This window comes from Nerophis ophidion, linkage group LG10 (assembly GCF_033978795.1).
Source record: "Nerophis ophidion isolate RoL-2023_Sa linkage group LG10, RoL_Noph_v1.0, whole genome shotgun sequence".
NCBI lineage: Eukaryota > Metazoa > Chordata > Actinopteri > Syngnathiformes > Syngnathidae > Nerophis > Nerophis ophidion.
The window spans coordinates 38,080,880-38,105,937 of NC_084620.1; the positions used below are offsets into that span (position 1 = coordinate 38,080,880).

Consider the following 25,058-nt stretch of genomic DNA (forward strand, 5'->3'; position numbering starts at 1 on the left):
GTAGCATAGTAGGCCCAGGTATTCATGAACAACAATTTACCAAGTGTATTTAATATTTACCTACTCAGTGGCCTAGTGGCTAGAGTGTCCGCCCTGAAATCGGTAGGTTGTGAGTTCAAATCCCGTCCGAGTCATACTAAAGGCTATATAAAGGAGACCCATTACCTCCCTTCTTGGCACTCAGCATTAAGGGTTGGAAATGGGGGTTAAATCACCATAAATGATTCCCGGGCGCTGCACCGCTGCTGCCCGCTACTCCCAGGGGGTGATCAAGGGTGATGGGTCAAATGCAGAATTTTTTTTCGCCACATCTAGTATGTGTGTGACAATCATTGGTACTTTATCTTTAACTTTACTTCATTTTGGTCACTGTAACATTTAAAACAGCTTGAGCAGTAACACTGCGTTTGGATATAGGACCATAAAACACTGTACTTTTAAGTGATTATTTGGCATACTACTACATTGGAACCGACAAAAAAAAAACTTTACTCTCCGAAATACAATATTGACCAACATTGAACTACAGGTAGCATATTAGACCTAAGAATTCATGAATCATTTACCAAGTATATTTAATATTTTGGCCACTGCAAAATTAAACACAGCTTGAGCAGTAACACTGTGTTTGAATATAGGAACATAAACACTGTACTTTTAAGTAATTATTTGGCATACTACTACTTGGAACCCACAGAAAATCACTTTGTTCTCCTAACACCATAATGACCAACATTGAACTACAAGTAGCATAGTTGACCCAAGTATTCATGAAGAACAATTTACCAAGTGTATCTAATATTTTTGCCACTGTAAAATTAAACACAGCTTGAGCAGTAACACTGCGTTTGAATATAGGACCATAAAACACTGTACTTTTAAGTATTTATTTGGCATATAACTACTCGGAACCCACAAAGGAAGAAAAAAACGTTGCTCTCCTTACACCTTAATGACCAACATAGAACTACAGGTAGCATAGTAGACCCAAGTATTCCCGAAAAACAATTGACCAAGTATATCTAATATTTTGGCTAATGCAAAATTTAACACAGCTTGGGCAGTAACACTGTGTTTGAATTTAGGAACATAAAACACTGTACTTTTAAGTAATTATTTGGCATACTACTACTTGGAACACACAGGAAAAAATGTTGCTCTCCCAACACCATAATGACCAACATTGAACTACAGGTAGCATAGTAGACCCAAGTATTCATGAAAAACAATTTACCAAGTATATATAATATTTTGGCCACTGTAAAATTAAACACAGCTTGAGCAGTAACACTGTGTTTGAATATAGGACCATAGAACACTGTACTTTTAAGTATTTATTTGGCATACAACTGCTCGGAACCCACAGAAGAAAAAAAACGTTGCTCTCCTAACACCATAATGACCAACATTGAACTACGGGTACCATATTAGACCCAAGTATTCATGAACAATTTACCAAGTATATTAAATTTTTTGGCCACTGCAAAATTAAACACAGCTTGAGCAGTAACACTGTGTTTGAATATAGGAACATAAACATTGTACTTTTAAAGGATTATTTTGAATACTACTACTTGTAACCCACAGAAAAAATACTTTGCTCTCCTAACACCATAATGATCAACACAGAACTACAGGTAGCATAGTTGACCCAAGTATTCATGAAGAACAATTTACCAAGTATATTTAATATTTTGGCCACTGTAAAATTAAACACAGCTTAAGCAGTAACACTGTGTTTGAATATAGGACCATAAAACACTGTACTTTTAAGGAAATATTTGGCATACTACTACTTGGAACGCACAGAAAAAAAACTTTGCTCTCCTAACACCATAATGACCAACATTGAACTACAGGTAGCATAGTAGACCCAAGTATTCATGAAGAACAATTTACCAAGTATATCTAATATTTTGGCCACTGTAAAATTAAACACAGCTTGAGCAGTAACACTGTGTTTGAATATAGGAACATAAAACACTGTACTTTTAAGTATTTTTTTGGCATAAAACTACTCGGAACCCACAGAAGAAGAAAAAACGTTGCTCTCCTAACACCATAATGACCAACATAAAACTACAGGTAGCATTGTAGACCCAAGTATTCATGAAAATCAATTTACCAAGTATATTTAATGTTTTGGCCACTGCAAAATTAAACACAACTTGAACAGTAACACTGTGTTTGAATATAGGAACATAAAACATTGTACTGTTAAATGATTATTTTGCATACTACTACTTGGAACCCACAGAAAAAATACTTTGCTCTCCTAACACCATAATGATCAACATCGAACTACAGGTAGCATAGTAGGCCCACGTATTCATGAAAAACCCTTTACCAAGTAGATTTAATTTTGGCCACTGTAAAATTTAACACAGCTTGAGCAGTAACAATGTGTTTGAATATAGACTTAGATTTAGACTAACTTTAATGATCCACAAGGGAATTTTTTCAACACAGTAGCTTGGTTACAATGATGGAAAGTGTAAGGATGGAAAGGACAATGCAAGTATAAATAGACTAAATATAGCAATATAAAATGTAACATATATGCGAATATAGACAATATATACTTAATATGTGTATAGTATATTATAAATTTCTATAACATATATACAATATATACCAATTACCATGTACAATATCACAGTATATTTGGCAGCCGCAGCATAAAATAGAGAGTAGATCCAGCAGAAAATAGAATATAGACATTAAAAACAAAGAGAAGTAGCTGACAAAGAAGGTGTCAGGTAATAGACGGATATCATCTATTGCTGTATGGGGAGTGATTATACAGCCGGATGTAGTGCAGAATGAAGGAGTTCTTGAATCGCACAGTGCAGGAAGGAAGCTGAAGGAGCCTGATGGAGTATGAACTTCGCTGTCCCTCAATTGTCTGGTGGAGTGAGTGGGCCGGATTGTCCATGATTGCCGGCAGTTTGTCCAGTGTCCTCCTGTCCCTCACTGACACAAACGCCTCCAACTGCGAGCCAATAGTTTGGCCAGCTTTCCGGATCAGTTTATCAATCCGCTTTGAGTCCCTTTTGCTGGTGCTGCTCCCCCAACAAACCACTGCGAAGTACAGGGCACTGGCCACAACAGACTGATAAAAAATCTCCTACAGCTTGCTGCACACATAATAGGACCATAAAACACTGTACTTTTAAGTGATTATTTGGCATACCATTACTTGGAACCCACAGAAAAAAAAACTTTGCTCTCCTAACACCATAATGACCAGCATCGAACTACAGGTAGCATAGTAGGCCCAAGTATTCATGAAAAACTATTTACCAAGTATATTTAATATGTTGGCCACTGTAAAATTACACACCGCTTGAGCAGTAACACTGTGTTTGACTGTGGGAACACAAAACATTGTACTTTTAAGTGATTATTTGGCAATTAACCACACGTACCACGGTTTGAGAATGACTGTTTTAGGATATTTCACCCGTTTCAAACAAGTCTCGCAGTCGCACAATACTGGATTGTCCACAATGGGAAGTTTGGACAGTTTAAAAGTGGTACCAAGGTTTTTTTTTTCTTGGTCCTGTGGCGCATCTCATACCTTGAAATAGTGGAATTTGCGAAACAAAGTGCCCTTTAAAATTTATTATTTTTGATTTTAGGCCCTGAAACTCTTCAAAACAGCACAATTTTACCATGTAGAATGCCTTTTAAAAAGAAAAAAAAAGGACACTTTGACTTAAGAAATATTGTATTATTTACAATAGAATGTACTACAAACAACTACAGTAGTTTTATGAAGTATACATTTATGAAGTTGACCTTGAAGAGTGGACTTCCACAGTATCTCCTTCCAGCTGCTTCTCCGTCAAACACATCATCAGCAGCTTCTCCATATTTACATAGATAAATGTCCGCCGTTTGGAGATTATTTCAACATGGCTGGTGTTATTGATGCATTCTGTATGGTGCAGACTAGCAGTGGGTATGCTTTAACTGCTTCACCAAGTCGGCTGCGGTTATACATTTGATGATTTGTTTCTTTAATTCAACGAATGTCTTCGTCTCCACACCCACTTTCTTCGTCCCCATTGTTGGAAGAACAATGTCCATTTCTAGCTAATCTGGGCAGATCTTTCGGAGTTCACTGTAAGGCTCGTATCCCAAATTTCTGCTCGCAACCTTAAGCATAACAATTAACCTAGAGACCCGTCAGATGGAGCACTCACATTCTGAGGTACCACTGTACTTATGTTTCTTTACCTTAAAACTGTACGCTTGTCCATCAAAATGGACGTCATACATCATGTGATGTAACATTAAGGCGTGAGACAGGACCACACACACATTAGCAACACCAGTATAGCTGCATTGCTTTATTTTAAGATGCGTAGGGAAGCCTGGGTTGGGCACTGATTGGGTTTATCTAGCTAGGGCCGGGTCAGGTTTTTTTCTCTTCATGACATGAAAAGCCACAGCTTTTAAAAACAAACAGCTCTTTGTGGCGGCGTGGAGTAGCCATGCTAGTGACTCCAGGGTTCCAAGTTCTATTCCTACTTCTATTGGGCAAGAAACTTTGCCCACCTGCTCCCAGTGCCACCAACCCGGCTTTAACTAGCTTAAAGATGTCGTTAATGGGTTTGAGCCACTTGAGAAAAGCACTATATACATATGCCAAAAAAATTCCGGACTATAAGCCGCTACTTATTTCCTACAGTTTGAACCCTGCGGCTTATAAAATGGTGCGTCTAATTAATAGATTTTTTGATTTTTTTTTGCCACTGGCAATAATGTTTTTTGTTCAATAGTTTGCATTCCACTCAAGCAGAGGCATGAAGTGATGTTAAGTCAAGTTAAAGTACCAATGATTGTCACACACACACTAGGTGTGGCGAAATTATTCTCTCCCCACATCCCATCTCCCCGGATTATAAACAACTCAAATGTACTTCTAATGTATATACTTATGCTATCTGAACTCACTATGTTCTCTGCTGGCTGTACATATCCTACTAAATAAGACCTACACTGTTTCAATGTCCACATTTCTCTTGATGCAATTGCTGATGACTGAAGTTCTGATATCATCCAAAGCTCCTCATCCCACCCCCCGGATTGTAAATAATGTAAATAATTCAATGTACATACTATGATGATTAACTTGTGTGATGACTGTATTATGTTGATAGTATATATTTGAACCATGAATTGATTAACGTGGACCCCGACTTAAACAATTTGAAAAACTTATTCGGGTGTTACCATTTAGTGGTCAATTGTACGGAATATGTACTGTACTGTGCAATCTACTAATAAAAGTATCAATCAATCTGTATTTGACCCATTACCCTTGAACACCCCCTGGGAGGTGAGGGGAGCAGTGGGCAGCAGCGGCGGCCGCGCCCGGTAATCCTTTTGGCAATTTAACCCCCAATTCCAAACCTTGATGCTGAGTGCCAAGCAGGGAGGTAATGGGTCACATTTTTATACTCTTTGGTATGACTCGGCCGGGGTTTGAACTCACGACCTACCGATCTCATGTGTTATTGTTTGTGCTATGGTGCCACGTTTTGGACAAGTCTGCTTAATGCAGGTTGAGAATTGCAAATTGAAAATGTTCATTCCGTTTTAATGCCTTAAACCGGAAGTAAAACCATCCATAAAGTCTTTTCTCGAAATAATTATTAATTCGTCACACCAATCAACATATGTAAGTTTCACAATATAACTAAAACTATTCTTACTTACCAACCGTCACATAGGTGATGTCTGTAAGAGTGTTTTCTTGCATATTTGTACGTGCTATCGTAATGTAATGAAGCTAGCGTTGTTAGCATTAGCTAATATGCTAACACATTTACAAGTGTCTGTGTTAGTATTATTAACTTACAATGGCATTATTTTTGTATTGTTTCAGTTTGACAAATTCCTCAGTAAACACGTCAATTCGTCACCGTGGAGTTATTGAGTCTGTTTAGCTGATTAAAGTGCTATCATCCGCAGCTACAATGTTACGATTACTTCTGTCGTGTTTGATCATCTGTTTTACTGCCGTGTTTGTAAACAATTAAAATATGTAAATAGAGATTTACAAAATATTTCTGTGTAAATAACTAATTTCAAAATTCATGCATCTGCGTTTCTTAGTCCGGTGCAGCTAATATATGGAAAACATTTTTTTTTTCTAAAATTTTGTGGATGCGGCTTATATCCGCTGTATCAGGGGTGTCAAAGGTATGGCCCGCAGTCTGGATCAGGCCCACAAACAGGTTTTATCCGGCGAGCGAGATGAGTATAAAAATGAGCCAAATTTTTGGAATGAAAGAACCTGCTGTTCTAAATGTAGCCACTAGATGTCGCAAGAGCAATTATTTGCAACATTGTAGATGATGCTACATATGTAAAAAAATAAACCACATTTTAGTGCACTAGTCCAGGAAAATGAGCAAACTACATGAATACCATCGTGTAATTTGATTTTGATATAGTTTTTTTATCTTGACAGATTGAAAAATAACACCAATGAGTTGACTGATGAACATAATCACAAAATTTATTCAGAAAGTAAAAGTAAAGATAGAATACTATTAACTGCAACATGTAAGTGTAAAAAACCCCAACAACATTATGATTTGTACATTTTCGGAATGTGCTTGTTCTATTTCTAAACAAAGAAAACTATCTAAAATTGTCTTTATTTTTAAGTTATTGTGCCGTGATTATACCAGTCCGGCCCACTTGGGAGTAGATGTTTTTCGCCATGTTGTCCCCGATCTAAAATGAGTTTGACACCCCTACGCTATATAGTTTATAAAATATGGTAATTCACTTCACTATTTTCTCCAAAGTGAAACGAACATGGTGAGTGGGAGAGATCATGTATTTTTCTCTTGTTTGCAGTTAGGACATAGTCCTAACAAGCACAAAAGGGGACTTTTAAGTAGTACATGTGGGTTTATAGTCTTCATGCCACTCCAGATTCACGTGTGGCGTGATAGAAACTTGATTTCAGATGGTAAACTCAGATGCAGTGCAGGTATTCTCCAATAGTGTTGGTTGCGGGGGGGTGGGGTGGATGAGTGGCGGCTGGGGGCCTCTCTCGGGGAAAAAGGGAGCGGGGAGCAGTGTTAGGGTAAGGGGGGCTGCGGAGGCAGGGGTGGGGGGAGGCTAATTATCCGACATGTACGTAAGGCAGTACCCCTCGGGAACAACGCGCTGTTTGTTCCCGCTGGCGTTTTCAGTTAGCGCCGTTGCTCCCTCGGAACAATCCCAGTGTTGTTTCACCATTAGCGTGATATGAATAGGGATGGGGCAGCTTTGTGGAGGGACCCTCACCTCACACACAGCCCCACCCCCTTCCACCCTTCACAATTTCTCCCACAACACCATGACTAACCCGCTGTGATAGGCAGTAACAAGCTACATGTAGCTAAGCTACGTAGCTTAACTATATTTCCCAGTTGCTTAGTACTTTTTTAACAGGTACCGTATTTTTCGGAGTATAAGTCGCTCTGGAGTATACGTCGCACCGGCAGAAAATGCACAATAAAGAAGGAAAAAAACATTACGTTGCACTGGAGTATAAGTCACATTTTTGGGGGAAATTTATTTGATAAAACCCAACACCAAGAATACACAAAATTTAAAATAAATAAAGACTAGGTAACAACAGGCTGAAAAAGTGTACGTTATATGACGCATAAATAACCAACTGAGAACGTGCCTGGTATGTTAACGTAACACATCATGGTAAGAGTCATTCAAATAACTATAACATACAGTGGGGCAAAAAAGTACTTAGTCAGCCATCGATTGTGCAAGTTCTCCCACTTAAAATGATGAGGTCTGTAATTTTCATCATAGGTACACTTCAACTGTGAGAGACAGAATGTGAAAAAAAAATCCAGGAATTCACACTGTAGGAATTTCAAAGAATTTATTTGTAAATTATGGTGGAAAATAAGTATTTGGTCACTTCAAACAAGGAAGATCTCTGGCTCTCACAGACCTGTAACTTCTTCTTTAAGAAGCTCTTCTGTCCTCCACACGTTACCTCTATTAATGGAACCTGTTTGAACTCGTTATCTGTATAAAAGTTACCTGTCCACAGCCTCAAACAGTCAGATTCCAAACTCCACTATGGCCAAGACCAAAGAACTGTCGAAGGACACCAGGAAAATAATTGTAGACCTGCACCAGACTGGGAAGAGTGAATCTACAATAAGCAAGCAGCTTGGTGTGAAAAAATCAACTGGGTGAGCAATTATCAGAAAATGGAAGACATACAAGACCATTGATAATCTCCCTCGATCTAGGGCTCCACGAAAGATCTCATCCCTTGGGGTCAAAATGATCATGAGAACGGTGAGCAAAAATCCCAGAACCACACGGTGGGACCTGGTGAATGACCTGCAGAGAGCTGGGACCAAAGTAACAAAGGTTACCATCAGTAACACACTACGCCGACAGGGAATCAAATCCTGCACTGCCAGACGTCTCCCCCTGCTTAAGCCAGTGCATGTCCAGGCCCATCTGAAGTTTGCCAGAGAGCACATGGATGATACAGCAGAGGATTGGGAGAATGTCATGTGGTCAGATGAAACCGAAATAGAACTTTTTGGTATAAACTCAACTCGTCGTGTTTGGAGGAAGAATAATACTGAGTTGCATCCCAAGAACACCATACCTACTATGAAGCATGGGGGTGGAAACATCATGCTTTGGGGCTGTTTTTCTGCTAAGGGGACAGGACGAGTGATCTGTGTTAAGGAAAGAATGAATGGGGCCATGTATCCTGAGATTTTGAGCCAAAACCTTCCATCAGTGAGAGCTTTGAAGATGAAACGTGGCTGGTTCTTCCAGCATGACAATGATCCCAAACACACCGCCCGGGCAACAAAGGAGTGGCTCCGTAAGAAGCATTTGAAAGTCCTGGAGTGGCCTAGCCAGTCTCCAGACCTCAACCCCATAGAAAATCTGTGGAGGGAGTTGAAAGTCTGTGTTGCTCGGCGACAGCCCCAAAACATCACTGCTCTCGAGAAGATCTGCATAGAGGAATGGGCCAAAATACCAGCTACTGTGTGTGCAAACCTGGTAAAGACCTATAGTAATCGTTTGACCTCTGTTATTGCCGACAAAGGTTATATTACAAAGTATTGAGTTGAAATTTTGTTATTGACCAAATACTCATTTTCCACCATAATTTACAAATAAATTCTTTAAAATTCCTACAATGTGAATTCCTGGATTTTTTTTCACATTCTGTTTCTCACAGTTGAAGTGTACCTATGATGAAAATTACAGACCTCTGTCATCATTTTAAGTGGAAGAACTTGCACAATCGGTGGCTGACTAAATACTTTTTTGCCCCACTGTATAGAACATGCTATACGTTTGCCGAACAATCTGTCACTCCCTATCGCTAAATCCGATGAAATCTTCCTCCTCTGTGCCGCCTCTTGTATGCGCCCCGCTAGCGTCCTTTCTTTCTGCTGCTCGATTGCTGTTCTCTGCAGGAAATTTTACTGCGTCCAGCTTGTAATCTGCAGTATATGATTTTCTTTTCGGTGCCATTTTCGTTCAGTCCTTCTCCGTTTTTGTAAGTTACCGCCAATTTTGATGTGATCCATTTAAATAACTCCGGCAGCAGCATATAGCAGTTAGCATATTATGACCCACAATGCACTTCTGCCATGACCCGCCCCCCGTCGAATTCTTATTGGTTGGCGTATGAGTGACGATTGTGGACATTTTCTTTGTCGCTCACGCGAATGAGATAGATACTATTATTTGATATTTTACGATAATGTATTAATAATTTCACACATAAGTCGCTCCGGAGTATACGTCGCACCCACGGCCAAACTATGAAAAAACGTCGACTTATAGTCCGAAAAATACGGTAGTTTTTCCTGTAGCTTAGGTACTGTTAGACCCATGTAGCTCGGTAGCTTACATCAAAGCTACAAGCCACAAAGAGAGAAAAAAGGAAAAAATAAACATGGAGAAAATATAACGACCTGCATGAATGAGAACATTCATACATGCGGTGGTTGGTGTTTGAATGACGAGTCGCACTTGGCTAAGTATAGGGCGAAACATTGCGGACTGGCCAATCACAGGCAAGATTAGGCGGGTCATGGAAACTAGTAAGCAAAATCATAACAGACACGCATATGCGCCAGCGCCCCCCGCCACCCCAAAAGGGAATAAGCGGTAGAAAATGGATGGATGGGATAACAGAGACGCACTCGTGTCACATGACGACGAGGGAGTACGAGACAGAGGGACGCTTCAAGCTGACCACTCCAAAAAAAAAAAAAAAAATACATACTTGAAAATGGTACAGGAATTCTTCTCCTCCGCAGTGGAATGAAGATTACGTGCAGGAAACCCATAATAGTGTGTGTCCTTGGCCATATTTAGACAAATGCATGCTGAACAGGTTTTATCCGGCCCGCGGGATGAGTTTGCTAAGTATAAAAATGAGAACATTTTTGAATGAAAGAAACTGCTGTTCCAAATGTGTCCACTCAATGTCACAATAGCAATTATTTATATCTTTGTAGATGATGCTACATATGTAAAAAAAAACAAAAACAGTGCACCAGTGGAGAAAAATGAGCTAAATTACATAAATGACATCCTGTAATTGGATTTTGATATTTTTTTATCTTGATAGATTGAAAAGTAACACCTATGAGTTGACTGATGAACATTATCACAGAAATTATTCAGAAAGTATAAATAATGACATATTTTCTGTGTTTTCTCCACAGTCCTGGTACCTGGGCGAGCTTAGTTCCATTCCAAGTGTCGAACGGGACTCCGATCTTGCCAACAAATGTCCACCAGAACTACAGCATAAGCATCATTGGTGAGCCGCTGGTCCCCGCAGAGAGCGGCAACTGAGCCCTGGAGGTGGGGGGGGGGGCATGTGAGCGCTTAGTGAGTGGGGAAGGGGGTTCCACCAGTGGATGAAACCAGCAAACGTCTCATTATCTTACATCCATGCCGCCATGATGGACGCTGGAGGAAAGCTTCATGTGTGCCCCCTTCTCCCACCAACACACACACTAAAACACACACACACACACACACTCGCGTACACACACACACACCAGCCAGTGGTTGTTTGCAGAACTTTCCAATGCATTCAAATACTGTGATGTATAGATGCCTTAATGTTCTACTGCATGACACTCAGAGCAGGCGCGCCTGCTTCTCACACGTATAGAAACACGAGGGGGGGGGGTCAACAAAGTCACTGTGTACACCGTCGGAACAAACATTGTGAATTCTTAGACTAAACGTGTTGTTTATTCTTTTTTTTTTCTTCTACTTCAACTAAAAAAAAAAGTAACTTTTGAGTGATTGGAGCCCTGGCTAAAAATTGGGAGGCCTTTAGGAAAGGCTTTTTTGTTTCGTTAAAGAAGAGCAATTTGTGATGGAGGCAAGTGCAATTGAATATTTGAATGGAAGCGAGCAGTCTGTCAGCCCTCAGACTCTAAAAGAAAGGGGGATAAACGTATTTTTTCGACAATTTGATTTCAGTCCCATCCCAGCAGCAACACCAGCACTTGTTGTCATCTCTTTGTGAGCCCTTCCCGTTTGTACAGGGACATATTTGTTGCTTATTTATTTCTTGAGAAAAAGTGGGGTTTAAAAAAAAATAAATAAAAAAAAGACGAGAAAATAACCCCCCCCAACGAAAGAAATGAAACACACGTGTGTGTAAAAACAAACATGATAAATAATGGCATTTCACTTCTAAGAACATTTGGCCATCATCGGCTTGTAAAGCTTATGTTTACAACAAGTAGAGAAAACGTGTTAAGAGTTTGTGAAAAGAATGAATAGTGCGCCTCTGCAGTCTCTCCAGTTTATTTGCACGATGACACACTTGTCCACATGATGACGTGCCTTTTTCACACACACACACACACACACACACACACACACACACACACACACACACACACACACACACACACACACACACACACACACACACACACGCATGCATGCACACTAAACTCACTTTTTGCCGTACTCTGGGTGCGTTCACACTTGTTTGGGCTAAGAGGGTCAGAGTGGCCTGCTAGCCTGGTTCATTTGGCCGAGAGGCGACTCAAGGGCGGTATAGCTCGGTTGGTAGAGTAGCCGTGTCAGTACCTTGAGGGTTCCAGGTTCGATCCCCGCTTCCGCCATACTAGTCACTGTTGTTGTGTCCATGCGCAACACACTTTACCCACCTGCTCCCAGCATACTTGCTAACCCTCCTGATTTTTCCGAAATTCTCCCGAATTTCAGTGCCCCTCCCGAAAATCTCCCGGGGCAACCATTCTCCCGAATTTTTCCCGGTTTCCACCCAGACAATAATATTGGGGGGCGTGCCTTAAAGGTACTGCCTTTAGCGTCCCCTACAACCTGTCATCACGGCCCATTCACATAATATATGCGGCTTCTACAGACACATAAGTGAATGCAACGCATACTTGGCCAACAGCCATACAGATTTACACTGAGGGTGGCCATATAAACAACATTAACACTGTTACAAATATGCACCACACTGTGAACCCACACCAAACTAGAATTACATTTCGGGAGAACATCTGCACCATAACACAACAGAACAAATACCCAGAATCCCTTGCAGCACTAACTCATCCGGACGCTACAATATACAACCCCGCTACCACCAAACCTCACCTCCCTGAGTCACCAGGGAAAAGCGCTTTATAAATATAATTCACAAAAAAGAAGTTTGTTGTCAAAATTGGATCTGGAACTAATCATTCACGCATTAATTTTGTCTCACATTGACTATTGCATTTCTCTTTTTACTCTCTTCACCAGTCAACGCTAAAAAGACTTCAGACGGTACAAAATGCGACTGCCAGACTTAAGTCCGGTGACCCAGAACAGCCCCCGTCATCCCGTTTTATCCAGTCTTCTTGGGTTCCAGTTAAAATCAGCATTGAGTTTAAGATTTTAGTCTTTAGGCTCTGCATTGCATATTGGGGCCCTTCAGTACATCACTGATTTGTTATGTCCCTACTCTTCAGGTCTTCAGGCCAGGGTCTTCTAAAGATCCCAAAAACTCATTTTAAAACCTGTGGAGACCTGGCATTCCAGGCTATAGCGCCCAGACTCTGGAACCATTTACACCAGTCCCTCCGTGATCTTGATTGTGTTGAAACTGTAAAGAAACATTTGAAAATGTCTCTCTTTAGTAAAGCTTTTAGTTAATGAACCTTTTAACTATCGTTTTTAATCCACTTTTTATCCTTTTTATGATGTTGACCCTGTTTTAATTGAATTGTTTTTTTACTTCACCTATGTTTTGTGATTTTATTTGTGAAAAGCGCTTTATAAATCAAATGTACTTACTTACTTAAGAGATGGGTCTCGTCAAGCTCGCAAACAAACGTCGGCGCGGTTTCCGTTCACTCGAGCTCAAACCTGAAGACTACACGGACCAAAGCAAGGTTCAAATAAGAATGATGTAAGGCAAAGGTGCCGTCTGGCTTCTAAAGTACACGGTAAAAGCAATTGGTCAAGTCCAAGCTAGGAAATGTAACATCAAATGAAAAAAACCCGCACCGTAAAAATGTTCAGTGTAAAATCATGCATTATTTTCACAGTAAAATATCGTCACTGAATTCACGGTTAATTAAAAAAAAGTTGTGACTTCACAATTGCAATTTTATAGTAATTACTCTCTGGGTTTCACCGCCAATTATGTATAGAACCTTTATTTAACCAGATAAGAAACCCATTGAGATCATGATCTCTTTCATGAGGGTGACCTGGCCAAGAGGTCAACAGCACATGTCACAAAGTAGTTTCAAAAAAGTAATACGTTAAGACATACATTTTTAAAATACATAAAAGAGAACTGTAAAACAATAAAGTTAAAGTTAAAGTACCAATGATTGTCACACACACACTAGGTGTGGCGAAATTATTCTCTGCATTTGACCCATCACCCTCGATGATGGGAGCAGTGAGCAGAAGCGGTGGCCGCGCCCGGGAATCATTTATGGTGATTTAACCCCCAATTCCAACCCTTGATGCTGAGTGTCAAGCAGGGAGGTAATGGGTCCCATTTTTATAGTCTTTGGTATGACTCGGCCTACCGATATAAGGGCGGACACAGAAAGATTTACAACTTTTAAAAACACAGGCACTGTGCAAAAGTTTCTTTCTGTCTGTCCCTCAGGACAGAACGGAAAGCTCTTTCTTTCCAAGAGTGAGTATCGTTAACACCTGGAGGGACGAGTCAGTTTGAACTTCCAGTGGTTTGTTGCGATTAGCGCTGTGATTACGGTGTTTTTACGGAGAAACAACAGTTAATTGTTGTGAAATACGTGCATATCATAATTGTTGCATTACAGCACATTTTGGTTACAGTCTTTTACTTTGAAAAAATACTGTTGGATACATTTTTACTGTGTATAAGTTCAACTTTGCAGGGGGCATTTTGTTTAGAATACTTGCTATAATTTTGGTGTCAAAGGTCCGGCCCGCGGGATGAGTTTGCTAAGTATAAAAATTAACCTGAAATTTTTGAATGTAAGAAACAGCTGTTCACTGGAAGTCACAATAGCAATTCTTTGTATTTTTGTAGATGATGCTACATATGTAAAAAAAAAAACCACATGGTTTTAGTACATCCGTCGAGGAAAATGATCAAACTACATAAATAACGTCCTGTAATTTTATTTTGATGTATTTTTTATCACGATAGTTCAAAAATTACCAACAAAGAGTTGACTCATGAACATTATCACATAATTTATTTACAAAATATAAGTAACGACAAATAAAGATAGAATACTATGAATCGCAACACGTAGGTGTAAAAAAACTAACAACATTATGATTTGTACATTTGTGCTTGTTGTATTTTTAAACAAAGAAAACAATCTGAAGTTGTCTTTATTTTTGAGTTATCGTGCCGTGATTTTAACAGTCCAGCCCTTTTGGGAGTAGATTTTTTTTTCCATGTGGCCCCCCATCTAAAATGAGTTTGACACCCCTGTCCAATCAGGGCTTTACTTCCTGTTTACACACCTTTTGTCCCCTGACAAAAATACCAGTGTGAAGGCTAGAACAACCACGCCAAAGTATCTTCTTTTTTTTTTACATTTGTGACACAAGTGTGAACGCAACCTAAATCATACACACAACACACAACACACAACACACACACACACACACAAATTTAACATTTGTAATGTTTTGTACTGGGAATGTCCATTTTTAAATACATCATGTCACATGGCTATGTATAGTCTACTTTGTAATCAAACAGTGTTTTATTTCCTTTTATTTCTTCCCTCCACAGTATTTGTGCTGTTTTCCCCCCCAGTAAGCTGTCATCTTTTTTTTTCTTGTTTTCCCCTCGTCCTACCGTGTGGAGAATTCAGAATGATGACAATTATGCAATACCAAGTTTTGCCTATGTAGGTAGTGCTTATAGATGTCAAATATTAGAGGCTAGTATGGAGATAGACACTATTGTAATGCATTTATTTTTTTCTTCATATTGTTGCTTCTTGTTGTTGTTGTTGTTGTTGACGTTGTTGTTATGGTGGTGGTGACGGTGGGGGCTTCTTTCCATTGATTTTTTATTATTTTTGACCAAAGCGGAGGGAAGGGGGAGCCGCTGACTATGCAGCGGAGGACAAGGTCTTTTTTTTTTTTTTTTTAGCTTAGCTTACAGATTTGAAGGTGGGAGTCAGGAGGTGTTTTTTCCCAGAAGTGCATCCTTGGTGGTTGCATGGCTGCAAAGTCACTCATCATATTTCTTGTCCGTCTTCAAGAACCCGAGCCCTTGTGCACGCATTACTTAAAGATGGTGCTGGTCTTTGGTTTTGCAAGCCTGTCTAAAAGGTCCCAGATATGCAAAAGTGACTTTTTTAATGACGTGCTAACAGTAATGTTTCTCCACTCCCTACACTGCAAATTATTTGTAATTTCCCCAGTTTTAAGAGCTTTTTACCTACCTTTAGTCGTCGACTAATCTTAATTTCAGCATAAATATTATATTTTTAATATTCTTGTGTAAAATGGGGAAAATAACTATTCAAATAGGATATTTTGGTTGCCCCAACATAGAAAATATTGTTTAAAGATTATGCAACATTGGTCTGTTGTTTCAACTATTAAGAAAACTGACAATTAAAAATACTTTGAAATAAAAAAATAGATTCTGCAACATCTGGAGGATGCTTCATTTAAGATTTAAAAGAATAAAATACTTTTTTCCAGACGTAAATATAAAGTAAAATGATCCGTCCATGTAGCTTGTTAATTCACTAGTTTTTAGTATTTTTTTCCCCCTAAAATAGACTTGGACCAACTTTACTGATCCACAAGGGAAATTGTTAGACACTACAGTCCAATTTTTTGGCATCTCTTTTTTGCAGCGCATACCCAGCAAAATATATCATCTCCCTTACTCGTTTAAAAGCCCACCGCTTCTTAAAAAACAAACAAAAAAAGAAAACGGGCTTTACTACACATATTTGCCATTATACTCAAGACGTGGCTTTAATTTTGATATTTCTGGTGTTCTTCTAGGACTAGACCACAGGTGTCAAACTCAAGGCCCAGGGGCTACTTTTAGCCCGCCACATCATACCATGTGGCCTGCGAAGCCTGGAATTTTTTTTTTCACTAAATGCAAAAAAAAATGCATATTTTATATTTTAAAGGTGTACCCCGCCTTCCGCCCGATTGTAGCCGAGATAGGCACCAGCGCCCCCCGCGACCCCAAAGGGAATAAGCGGTAGAGAATGGATGGATGAATATTATCTGATCATCCCAATTGTATTATTATACACTGTATTGCAAAACTATTTTTTATGAGATAAAAACAAATCTGCTTGACACTGACATTTACATTTACACTGATACAGGACATTTTTTTAAATGATAAATACATATGCATTTCCATCAATCACAGGTTATTACCCGTATGCATAATGTAAATTAATTTTAAAACGCGGCATTTTGAATGTAGCAATTGCTGCAATGTGGCTCTCAATGAAAATGAGTGTGACACCCCTGGGCTAGACTAACCTAGCATGACGTTGAAATGTTAGCTAACATAGTTATGCTAGTGTTGCCAACGTTTGTGTCCTTGTTGTATATGCAGTATATGGCATCTCTTTTTACAGTGTATAATCATAGCACGGTGGGGACAAACACACAATCAAAATTCTGAAATACTTTATTTATCCCAGAGGGGAAATTAAGATTTTCAGCACAATCCCATTCAAGATCAGAAAAAACATTACAGGGAGACAGAACAGGATCGATGATGGGTATGCCAACTTCCGGCACACCTTACAAAAAAGATGAGAAATAGGTAAACGCTGGGTGGATGAGAAAAAAAAAATCAGTCTAAGCCTGGGCCCCTGCAGATGGGGTCCATACTGAGGCCAAGTGGAAAAAAACCCCTCATACAAGTGCTATGGCTATGAGTTTTTCCCCCGCTTACGTGTGTAAGAGGGAAACATCAAAGAACACAAAATACATTGAAGACATTAAAAGAGCAGAGCTGATGCAACCAGACATTTCTACACACAGCTACAAAAGTAAAAAAAACAACAACAAAAAACATATACACTGTGGTGACCTCTGTGGTGTTCCACGCCATCGTCTGCAAGGGTGGGAGGAGCATGACCAGACACAGGAGCAGACCCATAAAAGCAACCAAGAGAGCCGACTCCACCCTCGGTCGCCCACTAACTCTCGGAGAGTGTCCAGTCTGCATGGATGAGCGAGGATGCGTCCAAGGCCGGCCTGGGCAGTTATTTTGACTGGGGGGCCAAATTTAGAGAAACAAATGTGTCTGAGGGCCGGTATATCTATTTTTAGGAACACTAATACAAAGCCTCACAATAATGTCTGATTGAATGCTATAAACGTTTTGACAGACCGCCTTAAAAAACGAAATGGAATTATACATTTTTCTATGAAGGATAAAACACTGAATATTGACAACATATGGAAGTCACACCCCCTCTCGATCGACATATTTTACAATCAAGCAAAACGCGACAAGCAGTGAAATATGACCGCAAAGGGTAAAAATACAATATGCAATCTGATATACAACTAAGTTTTAGACCTTTCAGGCTGACACTCTGCGGAAACGCTCCCCACCCACACTGCTTGGTGCCTCGTCTCAGCTGCTGTGACTTAATTACCACAGTAACTAATTAATTACCATAGTAACTAGTATATCAGGCAGAAGCGCAGATTCCAACCATTGAAATATTTTGTATAGTTGAAGACTTATGGTCATTTGAAAACATGACTGCACATCATAATGGCAGCTACACTTTCCTTCTTAAAGATCTAGACAAATGATTTAGGAATATTGCCATATTTTTGCTGAAAGGATTTAGTAAAGAACATTGACAATAAAGTTCGCAACTTTTGGTCGCTGATAGAAAAGCCCTGCCTTTACCGGAAGTATGTGCGCGTGACATCACGAGTTGCAGGGCTCCACACATATTCACATTGTTTATAATGGGAGCCACCAGCAGTAAGAGCAATTCGGACCGAGAAAGCGACAAATTCCCCATTAATTTGAGCGAGGATGAAAGATTTGTGAATTAGGATATTGATAGTGAAGGACTAGAAAGAAAAAAAAGCGACGGCTCTGGGCGGCGGCAGTGTGAGCGTTTCAGATGTAATTAGACACATTTACTAGGATAATTCTGGAAGATCCCTTATCTGCTTATTGTTTTAATAGTGTTTTAGTGAGATTGTAAAGATTGTAAAGACATACCTCGAGGTCGGATGGCTGCGGTGAACACAAAGTGTCTCAGAAAGAAGCCGAGGAGCCAAGCTCACAGCTGCCTTTTAAAAAGCTGCTGCAGGACGACGAATAATCCAATGATTTCTCCGGTAAGATATATCACAATTTCCCCATCCAAAAACATGCTGGTTGACGTAGAAAACATGTTCGCTTTACCGCTCTGTGTTAAAGCTTCACAACAAACAAAGAAACACCGGCTGTGTCTCGGTGCTAAAGACAGCTTTCCACCAACAGCATTGTTCTTTATAGTCTCCATTATTAAATGAACACATTGCAAAAGATTCAGCAACACAGATGTCCAAATTACTGTGTAATTACGCCATTAAAGCAGACGACTTTTAGCCGTAACTGGTGCTGAGATAATATTTCCTGACAGTCAGTGACGTCACGCGTACGCGTCATCATTCCGCGACGTTTTCAACAAGAAACTCGCGGGAAATTTAAAATTGCAATTTAGTAAACTAAAAAGGTCGTATTGGCATGTGTTGCAATGTTAATATTTCATCATTGATATATAAACTATCAGACTGCGTGGTGGGTAGTAGTGGGTTTCAGTAGGCCTTTAAAATGCCCAGGTCTTGTCTAAGGAGACATCACAAACTTACTAAAAGCACTTAAAACTGTTTAAAGTCCAGCGTCAAGGCTAGATTTTGGACAACACACGTCGGAGAGGCTATCCTGGCATCCCTGATTTTTATTTATAAAAAGTGGACTACAATATGGGACCTTTAAGATCCAGAGCTTTGACAGTCGGTATGTGTGGACAAGGGTGTCAAGAGGCCAACGTTGTTGTTTTTTATTCTTTAGCGGAGAGACGGCTTGACTTGAGGGCGACAATCACCGCATTGGAAAAAACCCTTTTTAGCCGTCGTCGGATGCAAATCCCAAGTAGATGCCTTATATGCCTGCCACCTGCGCAACAATCACACAGATCAACCTTTAAGAGTGTTGGAGAAGTGCGTTCACGTGCAGTCAAGCCTCCCTCCTATAATCGCTACAGTAAATTGGACTGGATGGCACTTACTCAACTCCCTCTCAGTCTTTGCAATCTCAGGCGTACCACAGGGCATGATGCATGTCAATCAGTAGTGTTCTTTCTAGTCACACCTTTTGCACTACAATCGCGGCTGCTGCGTTAAAAAAAAAAAAAAAAAAAAAAAAAAAATCCTCAAGTCGAGTCCCGTCTCTCCGCTCTCACAGATTTCTTTACTTTTTAATTATTTTGGAGCAAAAAAAAAAAATCACCCCACAATATGTGCACTCTTTTGTCCTTGGAAAAAATGTGCTTTGCAGCCTGTGACCATCAGACCCCACTCAAGTGCATTGTCCCCAAGTGTGTGTGTGTGTGTGTGTGTGTGTGTGTGGGTCTTTCTATTCATTTTTTTAAAAAAGCTGCCACCAGACATGAGTTTGTACACTGTAAACCTTCTCCGGCCCTTATTTGTAAATTCTAGGGGGAAAGTAATGGTGTCAGTTCCATTTTAGGGAAGAAAAAAAAGTATTTCAGAGTCTGGTTTTGAGTTAGAACTCCCCAGATTCCCCCCATTAATTGAATCTAAAGTGTTGTTGTGTTCCTGTAAAGAAAAGAAGAAAAAAAAAGACAAAAAAAAGAAAAGATGGAGGGGGCTATTCTTGATGAAAAAACAACAATGAAGGCTTTTTTTTTTTTAAATTTTAAAATATTATTTACCTGATCTTGTAGGTATTCCCATATGGGAAGCGCTTCATAATAATAATGAAAAATATTTGAATTGTTATATTTCATTAGTGCGGGCGTAGCGCGTGTGATGTGACCATATATATATTTTTTGTTTGTTGTTTTTTTTTTTTGGTGATTTCTTGTCCAACAAGATGTGTGTTCTTGTAGCAACTGGGAGGCGAACAAAAGTAAAGGCCTCGTGTTGCACCCGACCTTAGTGAGGAAGCAGGGTAAATAAGACGAGGACGAAAATGTCCCCTTAAAGATTGTTGGTTTATTTTTTAGATTTGGTGCTACGTCCTGATTGGCTGAGCTCACCGTGCACTGATGTGGAGCTAGCGCCACCCTGCTTTCTCATCAAAAATGTCCCCCCCCCCCGTGTTTGTCCTTTTATTCAGGCGGGGGTGTCCCGAGTCCGGCTCCTAGGCCACTTTGGTGTGTTTTTTTTTTTTTTTTTGTTAAATAAAGAGTGAAAATGTACATGATCCACATCAAGGAGGATTAAAGCCAAAAGAAAAAAGAAAAACATGCAAAATATTCTGGAATAATTTCATTGAAATGGACACTATTTTCTGTCATGTATAATTCTTCATTGTTTATCTGAGATGATTCTCGTGAATATGTAGCCATTTTTTCAAAATAAAATTTTTTTTAAACATTTTTACCTTAAAAGAAAAAGGACATTTATGTTTCGGCCTCTATTATTTATATTCTATTTAAATGTAACGAATAAATAATTCCTAATTGTTTTTTCTAGGATGATTTACGTGAATCTGGAATTATGTAGCCATTATTTCAAAATAGGAAAAAAAATGTAGTCTAAAAAGGAAATCGATGTTTCGGCCAGTATAGTATTTATGTACTATTTAAATGTAATGGATAAATAATTCTTAATTGTTCAAATACTGTTTAATTATTGAATATTTCAATAATCTGTAGTTATTTATTTCCAATTGGAGTAAGAATTTATACAGGATTATTCAAATATAATTCATATTTGAATACTCTGGAACTGTTAATTAGATTTGATTGTAGATCAAATCTACAGTTAAATGTAAATAATAAATCATCAAAATATAAACAATCTATCGCCTTTTGGAGTTAAAAAAATTAGAAAAAGTAGGAATTATTGGAGATATTGAAATGATTAGAGATATAATGAAACATTGTCGATGAGGAAATCAGATTTGACTTAGCTTGTTAAGGAAAATGAAAAAATGATCATACTTGAGTCTTATTAAAAATATTTAACCAATTCTACTTTTTTTAACGTAACTGATGAGAGTACATGAGCTGAGTTTTAAAGTGGAAGAATTCGGACACCCCCCTGGGCTTAAAGCAGGAGCGCTCATGATGCACTTTGTTCATTGGCACTAGAAAGCAGGTGCTTGACACTTAAGGTACTCCACCTTCTCCACCTTCTTGACCTTCTTCCTTCCATTGTTGGCCTGGTCTGAATGTAGCTTGTCTCGGAGAACCTCCTTTTGAATCAGTGTTCCACCCACTCCTCGCCTGCAGGCGCTCTCCCCCGCCACCTTACTTGACTTAAGTATTATTGCATTGATCGCTGCCACCAGCTTTTCTTTTTTTTTTTTTTTTTGTATGCAAAGTCAGACCTGCGGCGCCCGTGCAACACCTGCAGGCTTTTCATCCCGCACTCACGCTCTCTCGAAATGAAAAACCAGCATTTGTACAGATGATCGTCAAGCAATGCAGTGCCTGTTGTACATACATACTTACATACATACATACTATGTCAAATGTGACTTACTTTTCATGTCTATACGCATGTCGGCGCTCATCAGGCTTGCGTTCTGTTTTGTTTTTGTTTTAGCTGAGAATGTTCCTTTTTTCCCCCCAGGGGAGGCAGTGCTATATTAAGTGCAGGCTTTTCCTTTTTTTTTGGTTATTATTTGAAATGATTCTAATTCTGTGCAAGGCTGATTTCTTTGTGGGTCTTGTGGCACTTTTACCTTCCTGTGAGTGTGAGATGACGACAACAGCAGCAACAAAAACAACTCGAGTCGTAGTGATCGTGCGGAAAAAAAAAAGGTCTTTGTGTGTATCTGAATGTACGTTTTTACACTTTGTTTTCCAGCTTATTTGACCGTTTAGGAGGTGTCCATTGTGAAACTGTACAGCGAAGGCCTTTGTATCACTTGTATTCTATTTTGTTTTATTATTATTTTTTAGCAATGTGTAGAAGGTTGGTGCAGGGGCTAAAATTGCCACAAGATTAAAATCAGTGTAAATAAAGGCTCAAGTTTTTTTTGTTTATTTGGGTTTTTTTTTGTGATTGTTACTGTTATATCCAGCCTATACTGCTAGCAGCTGTTTTACTGCAGTCAATTACTGGAAGTGGATATATTTCCTATGCAAAAACTGTTTCAACAATAAAATGAGCTATGCTACAAAAAAAAACAACAAAAAAAACACGTGTTTGTGTCAGTTTTCATATAAATAAAGACATAAAGAGTCACTAATTGGATTTCAAAGTGCGTCCCTGAAAGCAACCTGTCCCAACCTCCGGCTGATTGGAGCTAATCCACTGTAATGCCTCAATCCCGCAGGAATGGGAGACGATCCGGTCATCCGAGGTAGCGTCCATGTGGGTCACGGTGTCAAGTACACCCAGCTCTGATCTGCTAAACCCATCTGATGGGATTGAGGAGGCAAAAGTCTGCCTAAAGCACCAATTAGGGCTCATTAGAAGCTTAGTGCCGGGCTCAGATGGACGCGGGGAGCAGCGGGGGCGCTCCCCTGCAGGCAGCATGCGGTACTGCACCAGATGGCCCCGGGCGTCAACAAAAGGGGTCTCCTATAAAATAATCTTTAATGGCGATCATTATGAAAATTGGCCAGTAGAGTCAACATCTGGCCTGAATAAGAAGAATTGGTGAATCAAGGCCTGCTGCCAGTCATTTGACCGGATAAATAGATGATGATTTGCTCCTATTAGGTTTCGCTACGGTGGATTTGTTGATTGCCTTTGTGTGACCAAAAAAACACAAAACACGCACACACTATGGGTCCAGCAGTATGGTTCACACAAGCAAGAGGACCAGGAGCTGTGTGTGTGTGTTCTTGTATTTCTACCCTTCTCGAGACATCAAGAAGGAAAAGTACCGTCCACATGAGGACCAGTGAATAAGTTAGGACATAAATCATGGTCCCAATACGGAAAACCATTGCATCTAATTGAGAATGTCTCATTTGCACCTCTGGTGGGGAAATCTATCAAAATAGGGTGGTCCCAAAAAGGAGGGATCTTTCAAATGGGACTGCTTGTCTGTTTTAAAAGTGCTCCCCCTCTGGTCAACATATGAAATAACAAGTGTGTGTTAGAAATTGAAATGCGCCCCCTTTGGCCAAAATTATTTAAAATAAAGAAATAAATATGTATATAGAGACATACTGTAAAGACCTGAAGTAAATATTCATCCATCCATCCATCAATTTTCTAACGCTTGTCCCTTTTGGGGTCGCGGGGGGTCGCTAGAGCCTATCTCAGCTGCATTCGGGTGGAAGGCAGTGTACACCCTGGACAAGTCGCCCTCTATGAAATCAACTCGTGAAATCTATCAAAATGAGATTGGTCCAAAAAAGTAGGGATTTTTCGAGTTGACTGCGTCGGTTTTAAAAGTGCTCCCCCCATGGTCAACATATGAAATAACAAGTGTAAGAAATTGAAATGCGCCCCCTTTAATTTTCCCGAAGGAACTTTCCTGAAGGAATCAATAAAGTACTATCTATCTATCTGTCTATCTATCTATCTATCTATCTATCTATCTATCTATCTATCTATCTATCTATCTATCTATCTATCTATCTATCCATCCATCCATCCATCCATCCATCCATCCATCCATCCATCCATCCATCCATCCATCCATCCATCCATCCATCCATCCATCCATCCATCCATCCATCTATCTATCTATCCATCTATTTATCTATCTATCTATCTATCTATCTATCTATCTATCTATCTATCTATATATCTGTCTAGCTATCTATCTATATGCATCCATCTATCTATCAAGCCAAACTTGATTAAAAAAAATGAATACATATGTATATAGTGACATACTGTAATAACAAAGTAAATAATGAAGATTAAAAATCAATTACAAAAAAAATTAAATAACTAAAAGCTTACCTTTTTTTATATTTGCATAGAATGGATATAGTTCTACAATTTTTTATATATGTAGAAAGGGTGGTCCTAAGGAGGTGGGCATTTTACGAAGGTCTCAAGAAGGTAACAAATATGACTGTGTGTGTGTGTGTGTGTGTGTGTGTGTGTGTGTGTGTGTGTGCGTGTGTGTGTGTGTGTGTGTGTGTGTTCTTGTATTTATACCCTTCTCGAGACATCAAGAAGGAAAAGTACCGTCCACATTGAGGACCGGTGAACAAGTTAGGACATAAATCATAGTCCCAATACGGAAAACCATTGCATCTAATTGAGAATGTCTCATTTGCACCCCTGGTGGGGAAATCTATCAAAATAGGGTGGTCCCAAAAAGGAGGGATTTT

General features: G+C 39.4%; 1 protein-coding gene across 7 annotated transcripts in view; it reads left to right on the top strand.

Moving 5' to 3' along the window:
• LOC133560769 (nuclear factor 1 B-type-like) overlaps positions 1-22,799 on the top strand; it is a 161,859-nt gene extending 139,060 nt beyond the window's left edge. For all 7 annotated transcript variants that reach the window (XM_061913671.1, XM_061913672.1, XM_061913674.1 and 4 more), the window contains one exon: positions 10,758-22,799. In XM_061913671.1, the coding sequence (XP_061769655.1) occupies positions 10,758-10,890 (133 nt within the window). In that variant the 3' untranslated portion in view covers positions 10,891-22,799. The remainder of the gene's footprint in view (positions 1-10,757) is intronic.
• Positions 22,800-25,058: the final 2,259 nt, after the last annotated feature.